At 53.1% G+C, this 18,480-nt stretch overlaps 1 protein-coding gene across 2 annotated transcripts; it reads right to left on the bottom strand.

The window, feature by feature from the left end:
- Positions 1–11,604: 11,604 nt before the first annotated feature.
- On the bottom strand, positions 11,605–18,164 carry EMX2 (empty spiracles homeobox 2). 2 transcript variants are annotated; one of them, XM_036386255.2, is made up of 4 exons: positions 18,009–18,164; positions 16,797–17,280; positions 14,570–14,754; positions 11,605–12,120 (listed from the first exon to the last, which is right to left on the bottom strand). In XM_036386255.2, the coding sequence occupies exons 2-4, from the start codon at positions 17,185–17,187 to the stop codon at positions 11,953–11,955; spliced, it is 744 nt and encodes a 247-aa protein (XP_036242148.1). In that variant the 5' UTR covers positions 17,188–17,280; positions 18,009–18,164; the 3' UTR covers positions 11,605–11,952. The 2 variants fall into 2 exon arrangements, with proteins under 2 accessions (XP_036242148.1, XP_036242147.1); XM_036386254.2 differs by lacking the exon at positions 18,009–18,164 and having other exon boundaries at positions 16,797–17,453.
- Between the last annotated feature and the right edge of the window lie 316 nt (positions 18,165–18,480).

The following is an 18,480-nucleotide window of genomic DNA, read 5'->3' as shown; positions in this document are numbered from 1 at the left end:
GCACGTGGGAAACCACTGGCCCCAGTGGATCAGCATCTCTGGAAGAGGTGCTTCTTGAAGTGCTCCAAGAAATGCATAATTAGGAAAGGTCCTTGTGGTATACAGAAGAATTTCTGGGCCTTGTTTGCATCACAGAACTTGTATCAGTCAGCAGAGCAAATACAGAGAGATCTGGGCTTGGATAGCCATGGGAATATAGAATTCAAAGGCCACACTTGTCCCCTGAGCAGCTCAAACTCACCAGTAGCACTCTGCTGTGCCTCAGCTGAAAGGGCTCTCACTGTAAAGTCACCTGCACAGCATCCCAGCACTGCAAATAAAAACTTCTGACTCTAGTCATGACACAAAGAAGCCTCATTTACCACAATCTGCAAGTCCTGTTCATTGGAAAATCAAAACAGGTGGCTTTTTTCACCAGTCACCGGGTGGCAGCTGAAAGATTTGCACAAATTTCTGCCTTCTTTTCCAAGCAACGCTCACTCACCCTCTTTCAACCTCATCCCTGGGCCAGAAGTGGGAAAGTTTCCAGTGTTTGACCTGATGGCTCCATTCAGAATAGCAATCTTATTTAGTTAATTAATAAGTCTGGGTGACAGTGGATAGGCAGGAAAAGACTGATATTTTGTGTCCCCCTAGAAAACTAAGAAGTGACAGTATGGAACAGGGGCTATCAATACATGCTCAGCTTTGTCACAATTTACTGGCCTTCATTTGTGAGATAAAACGTAAATCCTTTATTTTAGAGCATGTAGAGTTACTGATCTTTAATATATAGCTCAAATATGCTACATATACCCACTGGAATGGTTTAGCTGCTACTGGATTGCAGTTATCACTTGTAGAAAAAAGACAATTCTTCAGCAGTAAAACAGTGTCATGAGATGTACACGGCTGTAACTTTCCAAGCCATGTAATTTAGCCTTTCTGAGGGAGTTATTTCTGATTGTGTCATGTATGAATGTTTTGGGCATTCTCACAAGAATTGCAGAAATATGTTATATTGAGGGAGAGGTCTGGTATAAATCACACTTGTTCAGCCAGACATCAGTCACATCACAGGGGAAAATGAACGCTTCTTTCGCTCTCGTGTCTGACCCCTCCAACACAGTATTGTCCCTGCTAATGAGCTGAACATTTTTGCTGATTTGTTACATGCAGCAAATATAGAAGCAATGAAACCCATCTGTGTAATTTATTCATTGATTTGGACTTGAATCCAAGTGTGTTCTAAGTAGCTCTTGTCTGCGTGCATGTGTGTGAGAGAGAATAGCTCATCAAAAACAAAAAGTCTTAAACTTACCTGCTTGAAATATTTATGAATAATGGAAAATACCCTGGATCTCCGCCTGTGCAACCCAGCAGCCATTTCAGAAATGGTTCAGTGTTAAGTAAGGGCTGCTGGTTTCGGCCCTATATTTGCAGTAAGATCAAAAGATCATTTTTAGGGAGGTCTCCTGATAATCCTTTCCATTCTAAAAATAAACAAATAAAAATATAAGGGAAGGATGGAAGGCTGAAATAAAATAAAGCAAGCTCAAACACACTTTATATCTCCTCCTTAATGCTGAAAATATACATTGTGATGGTAGTTTTGTGGATCCCCTATGATTTCAACTTTCTGTAAAACAGTTTTAATTGGGGGGGGGGGGGGGTCACTGTTTCCTCCCTGAGCTCTTCAAAACATTACTGATTCCAAGTCACCTGTTAAAAATCTGTTTTCCTTTAAGCTACCCAAGAGCCTATCTCTTTTATTTCAGAAGCAAAGCAATGTTGTGAAGGAATTGGTTTTAAGCAGTTGGTTTGAGCCTGTTTAAGGTTCTATTTCACATCTCCAGCCACTTGGAGATGGTTGGGATGCAGGGGTTGTATAAAGCCTCCCACACAAACATTCCCACCTGCACAAGCAGCTCTTTCTGTGCTCTATTATGAATGACAGAGGGAGGTTTATTGAGCAAAGTTTCTGTAGGGGTGAAGGTTTGCATGTCCATCCCAAACTTTCTGATCACACAGCTGCCTTCTGGATGGGAAATGCAAAGGCAGAGGTGCTGAACGGTGCTCCTGCTCTGCAGACACCTTCTGCTTCATAATTCCAACAGGCTGATGCCAAACCTCACAGGATCCCAATGAAGAAAGGGAAGGAAAAAAAATAAATTTAAAAAAGAAAGGAGAACAGATTAAACAGAGGTTATATTACACTGAGCAAATGGAGTAGCAGTCTGATCGAACACAGACAGGGTTCACTCAGAAACCCTTCTTTCTTTACAAGTGGAACATTAACGAGCTGACCAGGTCTGAGGTAAGTCAGACTTTTTCTCCACTCTGCAGATTTTTCGGTTTATTATTTTCTCCCCTGACTGAGTGCTGGTTGCAACAGATTAACAGGTCACCGGACTGGCCCTGAGAACTGCTGCCAATTACCTCGTCTCCGCCTGTTGCTCTGCAGTCTGATGCCATCATTTACCGTGCGCCTCTCTCCGCGCCGCCCGGCTGAGATAAATCTGTCGAGGGGCAAGCGGGGCTCATCATTTCAGGGCTAAACGACGCTTTTTGCTTCTTCCCCACCCAGGCAGGCTGAGCAGGAGCCTGCAAAGGGACACGGAGGTGCCGGGCCCTGCTGCGGTCCGTCCTGCCCAGCCGGGAGCAGCGGGTCCGGCCCGGCCGCGCCGCTCGCCCCGCTCCGAATGTCCGAGCCCGAGCCTCAGCTCTTCCCCCCCGGACACATCTGAACCAGCACAGCACCGTTTACTTACAGAACTGACAGCCCTTCCACTCGAACTGGTTCAAATTAGTCGACGCCACATTCTTTTCCTTCTGAGTGTTTTGTTTTCCGCCTTTTTTTTTTTCTTTTCCTTTCCCCCCTTTAAATAGGGATATAAAACCGCTATTTCACCCAGCTGAACGCGAAACAGTCCCGCGGAGGGGAGGGAGAAGCGGCGGGCAGGGCTGGGGGGCTGAGCAGGGAGAGGGGATGCGCGGGCAGGGGATGCGCGGCCGCGGGAGGCTGCGGAGCGCTCCGCGGGTGCGGGTCCCGCCCGGGCCGGGCAGTGTTCCTCAGCCCCGGCTTCCTGAAGGGAACTCACCTTCGGGACATGTGCGGATGGAAAAGCGGGGACATTAAAATCAAATTACAGGCATGTGTAAAGACAGAGCCCTTCGCTGGCAGCGGGAATGATTAAACGGAGCAGCTCGGGAAACCTCCCGTATGAATATTTCATGTGAAATGATGCGATCCCCCCCAAGGTACAAGGGCCCTGCTTAATTAAACTGGTGTAAACGTTGCCTTTTACTCCTTTTTTTATTTAAGTTATAGGGAGGAGCGGGCAGATTGGCCGAGTTTTGCCCTTATACCCGAAAAAGAAGGAGCAGCTTTTCCACGGGACAGGGCACCGGGCCGGGGCCGCAGCTGCCGCTGCGCTGGGCGCACCCGCGGGGCCGGCTGCGGGGACAGGGACCCTGGGGCGACACGGGAGTCGCTGGCTGGGACAGGCGAAGCTTAAGCGATGGTAGAGGAGGGCAGGGACAAGCTCTGGGCCCGCATTTGCCCGTCCGCCTCTCCATCCTTTCCCGCGGTCGCCCCAATAAGGCGGGGATGAGAAAGGACTGCTGGCCGCTGTCAGTCCCCGTTCGCTGCCGCCCAGCTCAAAGCCACCCCTCTCCTGTCTCTGACCCTCGTGTCAGGGTGGAAAAGGAGCCGGAACGGCTCCTCCCGGCAGTCTCTCGCAAGGCGAGCTCCTGCCCACCGACGGACGAGGCGGGGCAAGGTCGATTGGGGTCCCGAGGGCGGCAGCGCGGCTGGGGGGTCCCCGGCAGGTCCCTGAGCCTCCGGGGATGCGATGTGCAGCTCGGCGTTTCCATGGCGATGGTGGTCCCCGCCACGCAGGACACGGCTGCCCACCCCGGGCAGCCCGCGCTCTCCCTTCCTGCCTTTCCAAGGCCGGGAAGGGGCTCTCGGGTAGGAAAAGCGCCCATTGGGGACAGGGAAAAAGGGCCCGGGAGAGGGATCGCCCTGCCCGCCCTGTCTGGCACGGGGGGCACCGCTCCCTGCCCGCCGGGACCCTCCGCTCTGCCGAGCGGGGCTTTGGATCTGCAGGGAAAACCTACGGAAAACACCGACCCCAGCCTCCCAGGACCTCACCACTATGGTGGGAAGAAAGCGGATTTCCGACAGCCCTTGACTCTCCTAAAGACAAATTGGCGTGAATTTGCAAGTCGCTCCGGCGCTGAACTCACGACCCTTCCGCCCAGACTCCTGACAATGTCCCTGTTTCATTCAGCCCCACACTGGGACCTTGGCTTCTCCTTACACACGACATTTCCTTCCTTCCTTCCTTCCTTCCTTCCTTCCTTCCTTCCTTCCTTCCTTCCTTCCTTCCTTCCTTCCTTCCTTCCTTCCTTCCTTCCTTCCTTCCTTCCTTCCTTCCTTCCTTCCTTCCTTCCTTCCTTCCTTCCTTCCTTCCTTCCTTCCTTCCTTCCTTCCTTCCTTCCTTCCTTCCTTCCTTCCTTCCTTCCTTCCTTCCTTCCTTCCTTCCTTCCTTCCTTCCTTCCTTCCTTCCTTCCTTCCTTCCTTCCTTCCTTCCTTCCTTCCTTCCTTCCTTCCTTCCTTCCTTCCTTCCTTCCTTCCTTCCTTCCTTCCTTCCTTCCTTCCTTCCTTCCTTCCTTCCTTCCTTCCTTCCTTCCTTCCTTCCTTCCTTCCTTCCTCTTCCCCTATCTCTCACACACATCTTTATTTTTTATTTTTCTCTCTTTTTCTTTTCCTCTCTGTTTCCTTGCAGATTTTAGTCAGTGCAGGACTTTCTATTATTTTGCATTCCAGGGGAATTTAAATAAAATAACGTTATTCTTATGAAAATACCTTTTCATGGTTTATTTGAATAGCCTTCACTCTTCCAAATCACATCTTCCCCTTTCCTCTCTTTTCCTTGATTCTGAGCAGATATTTGGCAGCCCACGGAGAGGCAGGTAATGTGTGGGCTACAAAAAGGCAACGTGCTTACTGGGACGAGGAGAGTGGCACAGGAGATAACTCTCTGAAAAAGGTTTTTAAATCATATTTGGATCCTAAACTTCCCATTGCAGCAAACGCCTCCTCTCGACACATGTATGCCAAATAAAATAGCCGTGATCGCGTGGATTATAAATGAGATCACAGAAGAGTTTATCTGGGAATATCTCAGTCTCGCAACCCACAAGAATGCACTCTCTTCCCTGCCTCTGATACCCACTTGCTGATCTAAAGATAAAATAACAGCCGTGCTTGTATTCTCCGGCCTTGAGGAGAAAGTCGGGACTTCGCGCGTTCTGTGAACACAGCAAAACCACAAAAAGGTTGTTCAAATACTGATAAAGCTCGGAGTGTAACTCCCCAAAAACACCGGAATCCAGCAGCTTCTCTCGAGTCAGGCTTGGATCAGCTGCTGCTTCCAGACCTGCGGGATTTGACAGATGAGTTTCCACACCTTATCTAAGTTTATTTGGGTTCAGGTCACCAACACTCATTCAGTAAACACTTTCACTGGGGGAAATTGTTTCGAATTCTTCATTTTTTTTTCTTTTTTTTTTTTTAATTCCTTTTTACATAAAAAACACGATTACATAGGAAAAGGGAAAAAAAAAAAAAAAACCCGCAGCTGAAGCCGAGCATCTCTGCTCTTCTGGACTGTTCCCTTCCTGACTGGAAATCCCTGAAACTTTCCAGAGCTCCATGTGTCAGGCGGGAGAGAGTGGAGCGGGGAAAGAGGATACTGCTAGTCTGTCCTTTCCCTTATAGGTAAAGGACTTTTTGAAAGGTAATTCCAAGCAGGAGTCTGGGTAAGAACATTGTTCCCTGCGGAGCGGCTTTCTGCCCCCTCCAAGCCCCCAAGGAATGTTTTCAGGCATTGCAGGAGGCAGGGAGATCCCCCGCTCCCACTTTATAGCCAGGCTGTAAACGCCTCGCGGAGGTTTACTCACACTCAAACGCTTAATTAAGAAAACATTAAGGGTCCAGCTTAAACCAACAAAAGCCAAGCGGCTCCGAGACTGGTTCCCACTTTCCACACGGCGGCTGCGAGCCCCCTCCCCGCCCGCAGCCGCCGTCCCTCCATCCCCTCTGGGTGAGGGCTGGGGCTGCCCGAGTGCCCGAGCTCCGCATCCCTCTCTCCTCCTGCGGGGCTGATGCTGCTCCTCTCGTCCCCTTCCAGGGGGAATCGGCACCCAAAACCTTCCCCGCCCCTTCCCTCAGCCCAGACGGACCAAACGCAGCCGGGGCTGGATTTTTTTGGAGCCCTCTCCCCAGAATGTGAAGGAAACAACCACTCGGGGGAGGACTCAGCGTCCCCCGGCCGGTCCTGGGGTCTGTGCGAGAGCTGCCCGGGATGGGGGTGATGGGGATGTCCCCTCCTGTGCCCGGCCAGTCCTCACCACCCCGAGCGAGGACCAGGGCTTTTCTACCTGTCCGGGATGACAGGCCGGGTTTCTTCGGACTGTGAGATCCTTTGCTTCCCCCAGATCCTGCCTCTGCCTCTTCCCTATTATTTAACTGTCCCGGGGAAAAAAAAAAATTCAGCCACTTTTTCTGCCTGTCCAGCCTTGGAGAAGGAAGCAGAATTAACACGGGGGAGGCGACGTGCGGAGCATTGGCAGAAAAGCGTGGACTTTGTTTTAAGACATCAAAAAGGAAGGACAGAAAAGGATGGACACTACCTTCCAATACACTTTAGTTAGCTGGTGACAAAAACTCCGGGCATGCTCTGAATGCGTAATTACCCCCAACTGAAAATTCCCTATCTAATTTGATATTTGGTGCTCAGCAGAAGCTAGCCTTCGTAAATAATATACAAAGTAAGAAACCTAATCCAGCAGGCTAGAATGTTTAATTCATCATTATGCGAGCTAATTGGAAGGTGATTATATGGTAATTGCTCATTAGTGGTGTATATTTATCGCTGTACCTTATGTCAAGGCCATGGGAATTGTGTAGAGTCTGTTCTCTCATTTCAAGGATCAGTTTCAGAAGCAGGAGCAAAGCGGGCGAGATCAAGTTCTTCCTGACGTCAGGTCCAGCCGTGGGCGATGGAGAGCGGGTCTATAAATGCTCTCCCGGCACCCCCGCAGCAGCCGGGGCTCCGGCCAGGCCGTGCGGGGACATGGGGCTCCCGGGGCAGCCGGGCCGAGCGGCCCCACGGCGGGGACCGGGAGAAGGATGAGGATGAGAGAAGGCAGATCCTGCCTCCCCTGCTGCGGCCAGGGCAGCCACCTGCGAGGCGGGCTGAGCCCGGTGCCCGCAGCATCCTCCCGGCCGTGCCTGGCGGGGACACCTCGGAGCTGGGGCGGCCACGGCGCCCCCCGGGCAAAGAGGGGTCCGAGGGGCACCGGGAGGGTTCCCTGACGGCCCACGGGTGGCTTTCCCTGCAACAGGCGCTAATTGCCAAAGGTCAATTAAAAGCGAGCGGGGGAAGGTGATTAATGGCCCTTTCGGTCCCAGGCGTGGGCCACGGGCTGGGCTTGCCCGGCTGCGAGTGTCCCACCAGGGGAGAGGCTGGCGCGGAGAGAGGTCACGGCTCGGGGTCAGGAGGTTCTCTAAACTCCCGCTTCCCCCTCGCAGCGGGACCCTTTGCAGGAGTAAATCAATGGCTCTGTGAGCTCCGAGCTCACAGGGATGAACCGCGGATGGACACGGGAGCAGGGCTGGGAGAATCCCGTTCAGCAGGAAACCCGGCCCGGGCGGCTCTGCCTGTTTCCTACGGGCTACGCGGAGGCTGGGCGCTAATTAGAGGGGACCGCTAATTTCCGCCGAGCCCTCGCAGGTAACAGCGCGATCCGTCAGAGGAGGAAGGCAAATAAACAGCGCTTAAACACAGCAAAGCGAGGGCTCCAAAGGCCTCCGGCCTCACCCCGGTCCAGCGGCAGAGAGGGCTGCGTGGGTGCGGGCTTGCGCCGCGTGGGGAGCGCAAATCCCAGCGGTGGGAAGCAACCCCTGCTGGAAGCCGCTGGCCGCGTCCGAAGGGAAAGGGTTAAACAGCCAAGGCCGGAGGGGTCAGGTCCCGGACGCGCTGCGGAGGGTGGGGATGCGGAGGGGACCCCGGGCTGAGAGGGGCCGGGGGAGGCGAGGGGCGGGATGCGCTGACCTTGGCCGACAGACAGAGCCGAGCGGCGGAGGAGGGAGAGCAGCGGAGCCCCGGAGCTCCCGGGAGCCCAGCCCCGCTCCGCACCCGCGGCCGCCGGGCAGCGCTGCCAGGAGCGGCCCCGAGCCGCGGGGTGCGGGGGTCCCCGCTTGTCCTACGGCCCCAGGGTGCGGGGTGCGGGGGTCCCCGCCTGTCCTGCAGCCCCCTGAGCAGCCCCGGCGGGCGAAATCCCCCGCCAGGCACCCAGGGCCGCCCGTCCTCTGGAGGGAGAGCCGGCCCCCGGCAGCCGTCCCCCAGCTTTCCTTCAAAAAAGCCGTAAAAATCCGCCCGAGTTTGCAATTCGCCACCCGAAATCCACGCTCCCTCCCCCACCCCTCTGAGTTATTTAATATAAAATGTATTTTTGAACGCCCGCTCGGATAGCATCTCGCCAATATTTATATTTCCACGTTGCCTGGCATCCACTGTCCCACATTAGACTCTGCCTCTCTCTCCCTCTCTCTAATCCTGCCACTTTAAATAGATGAATTAATAAAGCAAATGAGGGTCTAATAAGCTGACTGTCCTGCCTATTGAGGCAGGGGGAGAGAGACTAGAAAGTGCGCCAAATTTGTTTGCAGTGGATCAAGGCTAGCCGCCTTTGCTTCACTTTCTTTATCTTAATTCCGACTTGAAAAGATATAATTATCTAGTTTGAACAGAGCTGCTATCAAATCCTTCTCTAGGCAAGGCAGGGGAGAGCTGGAGTGGATTGCAGTGTTCTGAGCCGCTTGGTGCAGCCGGAGATAGGGAGTAATGAAGTTGTGGAGTCCTGAGATACAAAGGGCATTAACCTCATTAGCATGAAACCTTTTCTTCTAACCATTGTGGGACCCTTTCAGACTCCTAATCCCCCCTATTTTCAAAGCTGGGTTTGTAATAAAGCTTTTAGGGGTTTTTTTCAAAGCTAATGGCATTCTCTGAAGATTTTATTGCTGTTACGCTACATAGGACGCTTAATTTTTTCCCCCTCTCTCCCTCTCTTCCCTCACGGTTAAAAAAAAAAAAAAAAGAAAAAAAAGGGGTGGGGGGAGAAATATATGGTTCCTGCAGAAATAAGCCTTTTATCAAGATGGGAAACAATTTCTAGAAAGGCCCAAGTCTGCTGTTCGGCCGCCATCCGTTTAATGTTTGCCCATTTGCCCGGGTTTGAAGTGGGGAGCGAGGCAGCCTGGGCGAGTTCAATGTGCGTCCTGCTTGGCTTCCAGATCTGCACCATCAGCTGTTCGAGGAGGGAAGAAACGCGACGAGAAGTTTACCTTGGGAATAGCTCTACTAAATAATTAGCCCGGGTTTAAATGGAGGGGACTGCATTGCGACATGCGTCCTAACCCTGACTGGGCCTCTCTCATATTTGTAGCACAAGTGAATGGAAAGTCACCGGGATTGTATAAGAAGAGATGTTAAAAAAAAAAAAAAAAAAGAAAAGAAAAAAGAAGATCGGATATTTTTTAAAAAATTAAATTTACATAGTACCCGATAGAGCCAACTCGTGCACAGAATGTCTAATCTTAACTTTTCAAGGCAGTATGTTTAACAAAGCTCGTATTTTTGCGATGCATTGTAACTTCGCCTTATCACAGTGTAAAGGGTAGTCAGATTGTCCTAAATTATGTCCAACTAGCCCCCCTGGATCCACGGATTAAGAGATTAAAGGAGACCACTGGGCAATGCCTCCTCTTTCCCCTTCATATTCCTGGTATGATAATTGCCTAAACTGATTTGCACTTTCACAAAAGCTTGCAGGATTCTTTGTAGCTCGAACAGAGCAGACGAGGTTTCTCTATCAATGGAAATAAAACTGATTAATGCAGTCTATCAGGCTAAGGAGCAAATGAAGCATGAAAAAACAACTGTGTACCCCCAGAAAACCAGCTAGTTTCCTCAAGGACCCAGAGCAACATTTCTTTTCTTTTCTTTTTTTTTTTTTTTTTTTTTTTTTTTCCTTTCCCCCACCTCTTTAATGTCAGAGTTTTACTCCGTGCCCAGGATCGCTCCCTGAGAGCGGCAGGGAGAGCAGAGAGCAGCAGCTGGGGCGCAGCCTCTGCTCACAGGACCTGCTTCTCACCGCACCCACCTGGACAGGGGATGCAAAAGATGGGGGAAAAGACCAAAAAAAAAAAAAAAAGAAAGAAAAAGAAAAAAAATCCTCTCTCGCTAAATAAAGCACACATTTTTGCCGAGGAAAGCCTCTCTCGGCGGAGCGCGGCAGTTTCACAGTTTCACGGTCACGAACCGGTCCGCACTTCAGTTCCCAACCAGGGAAGGGGCTGGGTTTCTCCTTGAGGTTTTTGTTTGGTTGGTTGGTTCTGTTTCGGGGGGTTTGGGGTATTTATATTACAGCAAGTGCGCCTCTGCGGCTTATTTTTGGAGGTCTATTTAGCAGCCAGCGAATACATTAAGAAAATGCGCCTATGGCCGCAGGAATGTGCGGCGCGGCCGCGGGGGTTCAGCAGCTAAAAACAAGGCGGTGTGGGGGGAAACCTCAGTTTCCGAGAAATTTGGGGGTGAAGGGGAAAAGATATTGCTTAAAAAATTAGGGCATATTGATAAATCTTTATTGACAAAATATTGACAATGACATACTTCTTGGAAGTATATAGTGTGTTAGAATTCTAACAAATTAAACACAAAACACAAAAATATTTACATTCTGGTATAGGAGACATGAAGGAAACAATTGTCACTTTTTTTTTTTTTTAGTAGCTCTATGATCTCGGAATATTATAAGGTCAGTGCTTGAAAATTGACCCAATGAAAATGGTCATTAGAAAAAAAAAAAAAATCAATCCGCGATTTTAAGTCCCTTTTCTCTGGATCCTCCCAGCTTAGAAGGTGTCCCCACCGCCAAAACTGGTCGCTGGGTTTGCGCTTTATAAATCTTAAAAAAAAAAAGTAATCATCATCCGGTTTTGCAATGGGGATACAGTTGGGGGGAGTGGGGAGATAATTCCATTTGATTCTTTTTTTTTTTTTTCAGCAAAAGTTATGACCAACCCCAACCTCCCCCGCCCCCCCCGCCTTTCCCTCCCGTCCCTCCCCTCCCCACCGTGTTTGTCCATCCGGAAGGAACACTATGCTTTGTTACTGCTACTTCATTTAGCTTTCACAAACACTTTGACGCCAGAAGTTATTATAAAATGTTTACAGACTGCACATTTCTCGTAAAATAAAATTAAAAAGCACACAGAACCTGTCTTAAAGGGAAAAAAAATTACAATTCATGTCTGTCTTTAGGAACCGGAGTAATTTTTTCCCGGTTTTTTCTTTTTTTTTTTTTCCCCAGACGGCTTTACACATGCAATTCAAGTTTCTGAAACAGGTGTGGGTTTTGGCTGCTTATGGAAATTTCTCTTTCAAAGACGGAAAAAACCGTGAAGTGCAAAATGTCCCGTAAGGTGTTAATTTTTCTGGTTTGGTTGGGGGCTTTTTTTTTTTTTTTTGCTTCAATTTTTTTTTCTTTTTAAAATTTTTTTTTCTATATATTTTTTAATTTTTTTTTTACGTTATGCTTTTAAAAGTGGACTGCGATAAACGGAATACCTGTCAATCACCTCGTCCCGGTGTTTTGGCTTTGATTGACAGATCCCCTTTGGCAGAGCGGTGCCGGCAGTGCCACAGTCCGGAGCCCTCGCTGGCTGCCCTCGCTCGCTCCCAGCTCCCTCCCGGGCGGGAATCGCGTTGTGATGAAGATCTCCGTGTCCTTCCCCGCACCGCCACGCCGCGGGGCTGGGGGGGGGTGGGGTGCTGAGCCTTTAACACTTTCGGTTCGTGGGATGCTGGCTTGGAAAAGTCCAAAAGTGCCAGTTTTTTAATCGTCCGACGTGACGTCGATTTCCTCTGGACTGGCTTGTTTGGTGGCGATTCTCCACCGGTTAATGTGATGAGTCCCTTTTTTCTTCTGTTGTGAGTCTGAACCTTCCTCTTCCAACTTTTGCCGCTTGAACTTTGTCCGTCTGTTCTGAAACCATACTTTTACCTGCGGGAGGAAAGGCACCGGGCGTTAGTCCTGCCCGGACCAGGGAGATGCTCTGCTCCCCTCCTGCTCCGTGTGCCACCGCGCCCTGCGCTCCGTCCGCAGCCTGTCCCCACTGCTGTCACCCTGGCCAGTGTGGCGAGCAGAGCCAGGACCCCTTTGCCACCCAAAGCTCTGCGAGAAAGGCACGGCCAGGCTGCCCCACGCCCCGCGGAGCTCGCCGCGCTCGGGAGCGGCGGCACGGCCGGGGGATGCTCCTGGAGCCTCCGCGGGCGCGCAGCCCCGAGCAGCGCCCAGGTAGCCCACACAGCGTGGGGCTCGTCACCTCGACGGCCCCAGTGCCCGGAGAGGCTCCGTTCCCCGCTCCTGGCGGGGTGTCCCCCCTCTCCAGCCCCGGGAGAGCCGTCGGGGCCGCGGGGCTCCCACCTGCCCCACACAGCAGAGCAAAGGCAGGGCCTCGTCCGTTCTAAAGGGGGCCAGGATGGGGCTAGGGGGAGGACGCACGGAATTTTTTTTTTCCTCGTGGAAAAGCGAATAAAATGTACAAAAATGGCCCGAATAGAAAAACGCCCATCGCTCTGCGCAGCGTCTCCCTGGGACGCGCCGTCCAGGAGCGATCGCGGTGCGGGGAGAGCGGCAAGTGGCATCATAAATATCTCTGGTTTTGTTCAGCGCCGCGTAAATCTGACTGAACCATCCGGCAGCTGACTTCAGGGCTTTAATTACAGATAGTATTGATCTGGGAGCTATCTCCAGGGCTGGCCACACTCCTTGTAGCGTCCAAAGGTAAACTTTTTTTTTAAAAAAAAAGCAATTTAAACTCTGGTTCTGTCTGAAAGTGCCTGATAAAGGCCTCAGCGAGGGGGGGAAAGGGAACTGGAGCATTTTAATAAGCTGGTTTAACCCGCTTCGCTGCCTCTTCAGAACAGAGACCTGACTGGCCGGACACACATCTCTGCTGCATTTTCATATTCTCCAAAAGTCCCCCATTAAAAAGCTGAGCGGGGAACAAGGGGTGAGTTTAATTTGCTTTTAGTTTGCTAATTGAAGGGGAGGACGGTTCATTTCTGCACGCTGATCTCCCAAAAGGGAGCTCATTTGTAGGGGACTGGGGGTTTGACATCCGGACAAAAGACCCCAACCAGCTTCGGAATCAAGCAGCACAAAGACCACCTTAAATACAGCTTTCCAGTAGAAATAAGCCTGTGACCGGTCCCTTGTTCGGGGAACCTCATAAAAGTGGCGATCCCTTTTTATTGTTTTGTTAGGGAGACATTTTAAAACAAAAGCTCCAACCTCTTTATTGCTTCCCCCACGAAAAGGAGTTAAGAAAAAAAAAAAAAAGTGTTACAACTTAATCCGCCCAGAGAACGCTGTGTTTACTGGGAACTTTGAACTAGGCTGCGGCTGGGTATTTTGGCTTTTTTTTTTTTTTTTTTTTTTTTTTTTTTTTTTTTAGTACAGTGCCACATACTGTAGCAGAGACAATCCCCATCTGGAACCCTCTCTCTCCACGAGTCTCCTGGAAGGGCACAAAACAAAAACCCGACACAACAACAACAACAACAACGACAACAACAACAACAACAACCACCACCACCAATCCTCCAAACTCCAGCCTTTCTTCCGGCGGGGAGAAAACCGCGTGAAAAACGCGCTCGCAGCGGGCCCGCCTGCCCCGGGTCCCGGCCGTCGGGGGGAGCCTGAGCCCGCCCCGCCGCTGCTCCCGGCCCGTTCCGCGCCGCCGCACGGGCCCCCGGCCCCGGTACCTGCCGGGACCCAGAAGCATCGCCGAGAGTCCCGCCGGAGAGACCCAACAGTCCCCGGTGCCGTTCTGGCCCGCAGCCAGTCGGCTGGGGCTGGGGGGAGAAGGAGGGTGGAAGGGGTGAGGGGGGCATTCCTTGTGAGTAATGTCTCTGCTTTTATTTTTCATCTTTCTGCCCTCCTGAACCGGCTCGTCGCATCCCCTCTGTCGGCTAGGAACGAGCGAAAATTCATCCAAGGAACTGTGTTTCTGCTGTAGGGTCTAAAGAGGAGGTTCTCCTCCTGGCCCCCACATTTGTTTGGGGGCTTTTCCCCTAATATCGAACTCCTTCTTGAGGGTCACACCAGTCCCGCAGCAGAACGACCGGACCCGCAGACCGCAGCTCCTCTCGGGCCGGAGCTCCGGCCGGGGCTGCCCGGGGGACCCCAAATCCCCAAATCGCGCCCCGAGCGCTGCGGCTCCCCACGCCCGGCCGAGGCACCGCGATCCCGGGCACGGGAAAAAGATTTTGCGACACTCAGACTGGAGAGAACCCTCTCCCCACTGCACCGGTTCGGGATGGAGGCCTAAACACCCCTAGAATTCGCCCTTGGCGCTGCCCGAATCTCGGCCCGGCCGGGTGGCATTTCCACAGCAGATGCCCGTACTTTCGCTTTCCCAGCTGCCCGGTCCCTGCTCGCCCCTTACCTGAGTTTCCGTGAGGCTGAGGCTGTGTGCCAGCTGTTTTCTCTCCGCTCCTACTACATAATGGTTCTTCTCAAAGGCATGTTCCAGTCTCAGTAATTGGGATGGGGAGAAAGCTGTACGGATCCGTTTGGGTTTCCTGGCCAGTGCATTGTGCAATAGGAAGCTCTCCGGGCTGGTTTCATTCCCTGGGAAACAGGGTAAAACAGATTAATAAAGCACCTTCCCCAAATACACTCGACAGCACTTTTTAGCATAAGAATTTTTGTCTCCCACCATTACCCTCAGGATAAATCCAACTATAGTTTCTTTTTAATTTTTCAACTCCTTTTTTGTATTGAATTTTCCTTTGATAAATACATGGAGGGATGGGATAAATAAGCAGGGGGAGGAGAGGACTGGTATAAATTAACATGCTAAAACACAACCTGGGGAGCACTACAGAAAATAAAGAAGAAGAAAAAAAACAGAATTGGCCAGAGCAATGCTGCGGTGTCTGCGGCTACACCTCACGGCTGCCCCCCTGCATCCCGACCACCGGAGCCTCACATCTTTCCCTATTTGTTTGTTATTTCCATCTTCCCTTCGCAGCCAGCTGCTCTCGGGGCCCCCTGGCCGCCCACCGGGCTCCGGGAGCCTCCCGCCTGCTCCCCCGGCCTGTCTCGGCTTCCCTCGCCCAAAACTTCGGCCGGAGCCTTTCTGCCGCCGCTTGCCTTCGTTCTCCCGGTGTGCTGCCCGCAGCGGGGCTCCCACCGCCGCCTTCCCGGCCCCATGACCCTCCCCTCTGCCTCGGCGGCGCTGGGAACCGCCGTGGAAATAAAGAATCAAACTCCGAGGAGGCCACAGAGCGGCCATCCCATCCCATCTCATCCCATTCCATCCCATCCCGTCCCATGCCGTTCCTGCCGGCCTGCACTGGAGCGGGGGCGGGAGCGGGGGGTGGTGAGCCGGGGCTTTTCGGGGGACATTTCCCTCCGGGGTGCCCCTGTGCCGCTACTCCGGGCTGGTCCTTCCGAGGTGGAAGCGGCACCGAGGGGCTCTCTCTGTAAGTGCTTTCAAAATCGTTGGAGGAGGAGGGTGTGTTTGAAATCAGGCTGTGGCTCAACACCAGGACATTTCCGCCTTTCATCTACCCCTCGTTACCAATCGCCTGGTGCCTGCGACAAATAATTTGGTGAGCGAAACCTGTAATTTTATTCTGAAAGGGTAATAATCCATTTTGTGTCTCAGAGCGCCTGGCTTTGGAGAGAGTGGCTCCTTTTTCAACCCGGCTGCAGCGGCCCGGCTGTGGAAGGCCGTGGAAAATGCAACATGCAGGTGGTTTGCTTTCGTTCCGAATTAAAAAATAAAAATACAAGGAAAAAAAAAAAAAAAAAAAGAAAGAGATGGATCCCTGCGAGTGGAGACTGATTTTGTTTTGTTTGTTGGTTTGCCTATAATGAGAGGGGCAGAAGCCGGACCCATTACGGGAGAAATCGGCTCAGCCCTCGGAGAAGACGCTGCCGGTTACAAAGGGTTAAGCAAGGGGGATTTTATTGATTGTCCGCCATTGGATTCGGTTATTTCCCTTCAGCTGGTTATTAATCCTTGGCATTTGGAGCCCCTGGCTGACCGCAGGGTCGGGATCGCCCTCCGTGCCCCTTCCCCGGCTCTCCTCCTCAGCCCCATCTCCCCGCGCTGCTTCGGTGCTGGGATTAATTCCCCACACACGCTTCCCTCCTCCTTTCTCTGGGGTTCGCTTCGTTTCTTCCCCTCTAACAAGGGCAGCGGCCGCACTTGGGGCTTCCCGCGGCTCGGCCCCGCAGCTCGGCGGGCACCGCCGCCTTCCCGGGGGATCTCAGCCTCACCATTCCCCGCTCTGCGCGGCCGCTTCCTTCGGGGGCTCCTCTCTAGCTCCTGACACACCGGAACAAAAAATATCCACCTTTTCGTCTGCTTTTAATGGGAGCAGAAAGCTGACGAAGTCCCAGCCGGCCTTGCCTTCCCGCTCGCCCCCCTCTCCCCGGGAAACCAAAACAAACCGGGAAAAGCAGCAAAACAAAACCAAGCCCGAGCTCCTCGGCTCTGACAGCTCTCCCAAGTTTGGCGGAGGGGGAGACGGGGACAAAAGCGCCCGGGCCCGGCCGAGCCGAGCCTTCCGCTCCGGGCAGGGGCCGCCGTCCCCCAACGGCGCGGGGACCGGCCGGGGGATGCAGGGCTGGCTCGGGAGGAGGAGAAAAGTTGCACGTACCTTGGAACCTGTGGCCCAGATACCGGTAGCGGTGTATTAGCCACGGGTAGAAGGTGGAGGGGTCCCTTTGCTGCGAGGCGAAGAGCGGGTGCGTGGAGTGCGAAGCAGGCAGCGGGTGGGCGGCCAGGGCGTGAGGAGGGGGCACGGGATGGACCGGCACGGCCGGGTTCGGCGGGTGGGAGACGGCCTCTGCAAAGACCAAGTCCGGGTTGGAGTAGACCCCCCTGCCAGTGGAGTGGAAGCCGTTGAGAAAAGGGTTCATCGGGCTGGAATTGGCATAGCTGAGCGCCGCCGGCCGGATAGGATCCTCGGAGCGAGACGCGGGCAAGGGGCTGTCTTTGGCCACCAGCGACTCGATGGTGAAACACCGCTTGGGTGTGGGCTGAAACATGCTGCTGCCGCGACGAGAGTCCCCGACCCAATCTCTGCCCGTCTCTCTCTGGTGCGCGGGAGACGATCCGGGGAAGTTTGCAGCAGGGAGTGACTTGAGGAGGGATAGATACACACATAAATAGACAGGGGCTGGAGGAAAAGGAGGCAGCGGCAGCCAGCGGTACCCAAAAGGGAGACACACACACGCACCACGCACACACTCACACACACACACAAAAAAAAAAAAGTTGCTGGGAGAAGTTTCCCTCCTGCAAGGAAAAGGCGGTCGCGCCCCCCCCCTCCCCCCCTAAGTCCAAAGACAATCCATGGATGTGATCGGCCCCTTCACAAGTTGTGCAAACGATTTGTTAGTTCATGAGCCTAATTAGTGCTGGGATCACATAAACAGCTTCCTCTGAAGCCTGGTAAATGGCTTGATGATTGGTCGCTATTACTCGCCTTGAGGTTGAAGGGGGAGACTCTTTAAAGTGCGTCAGAGGGGAGGCGAGCGCCGGGCAGCGCCATCGGGAGGGATGGAGCCGCGGATCGGAGTGCGGCGGGAGCGCGCCCGCCAGCGCGGGGGGAGCGCGCCGCGCCGCCGCCCCCGCCCGGCCCCGCTCGGCTCCGCGCCCCTCCGCGGCCGCGCTGCCCTCCCTCCCCTGCCGCCGCTCGGCGAACAAGGTAGGCGGACGGGGATCGGGGGGGATGGGGGCTCAGCGGGACGGGAGATGGGGGGCCCTGCATCTCCTCGGGTGGGGGCAGGGGGGAGTTGGGCTGCTCCGCCGGCGCGACACCCCCGTCCCTGCCACCTCTCGGGTACTCTCGGCCCGGCGAGGTTACCTTGGTCGGCCCCGGGGCGTCAGGGAGAGATGCCCCGCTTGGGAAAGGTTTCGTCCCGGTGAGAGAACGGGTCGTCCTCCTGCTCCGAACTTATTTATTTCCCCTTGGCTCGTCCGCGCTGGGCGCACCGCGCGGCGCGCAGCACAAAGCGCGGGGCAGCCGCATCGCGCAGAGCTGGGACACGCCGGGCGCTCGCAGACGGGACAGGGGATCGAGTCTCCGGTTCCAGCCTTGTCCGTATTTTCGCGTTTACCTTTGGGTCCGGAGATGATTTTAGGGCTGAGTTCTCCTCCTCCCATTGGCTGGAGCTGCAGAATAATTATGATCACATCCTAATACTCTTGGCTGGTGCTTACTGTTTATTGGTAGTTAAGGATCTATTATCTATTCATCAGCCTCCCATTTTTGCCAATTACATTCTTCTAAAGTGAAGTACCAGCAGGTATTTTGCACATTTACAATTAATGATAAA

Source organism: Molothrus ater, chromosome 8, assembly GCF_012460135.2.
Source record: "Molothrus ater isolate BHLD 08-10-18 breed brown headed cowbird chromosome 8, BPBGC_Mater_1.1, whole genome shotgun sequence".
NCBI classification, from domain to species: Eukaryota; Metazoa; Chordata; class Aves; order Passeriformes; family Icteridae; genus Molothrus; species Molothrus ater.
The sequence above is the reverse complement of the archived record's forward strand: the minus strand, read 5'-3'. Positions and strand labels throughout refer to the sequence as shown.

Excerpts from the sequence above, each read along its gene's own strand:
- EMX2 (XM_036386255.2), bottom strand. The coding sequence starts at position 17,187 with ATGTTTCAGCCCACACCCAAGCGGTGTTTCACCATCGAGTCGCTGGTG. Across the intron at positions 14,755-16,796 it reads TCTGGGCCACAGGTTCCAAG|GGAATGAAACCAGCCCGGAG; the intron begins GTACGTGCAACT and ends CCTGTTTCCCAG. Across the intron at positions 12,121-14,569 it reads TCAGCCTCACGGAAACTCAG|GTAAAAGTATGGTTTCAGAA; the intron begins GTAAGGGGCGAG and ends TTCCTCCCGCAG.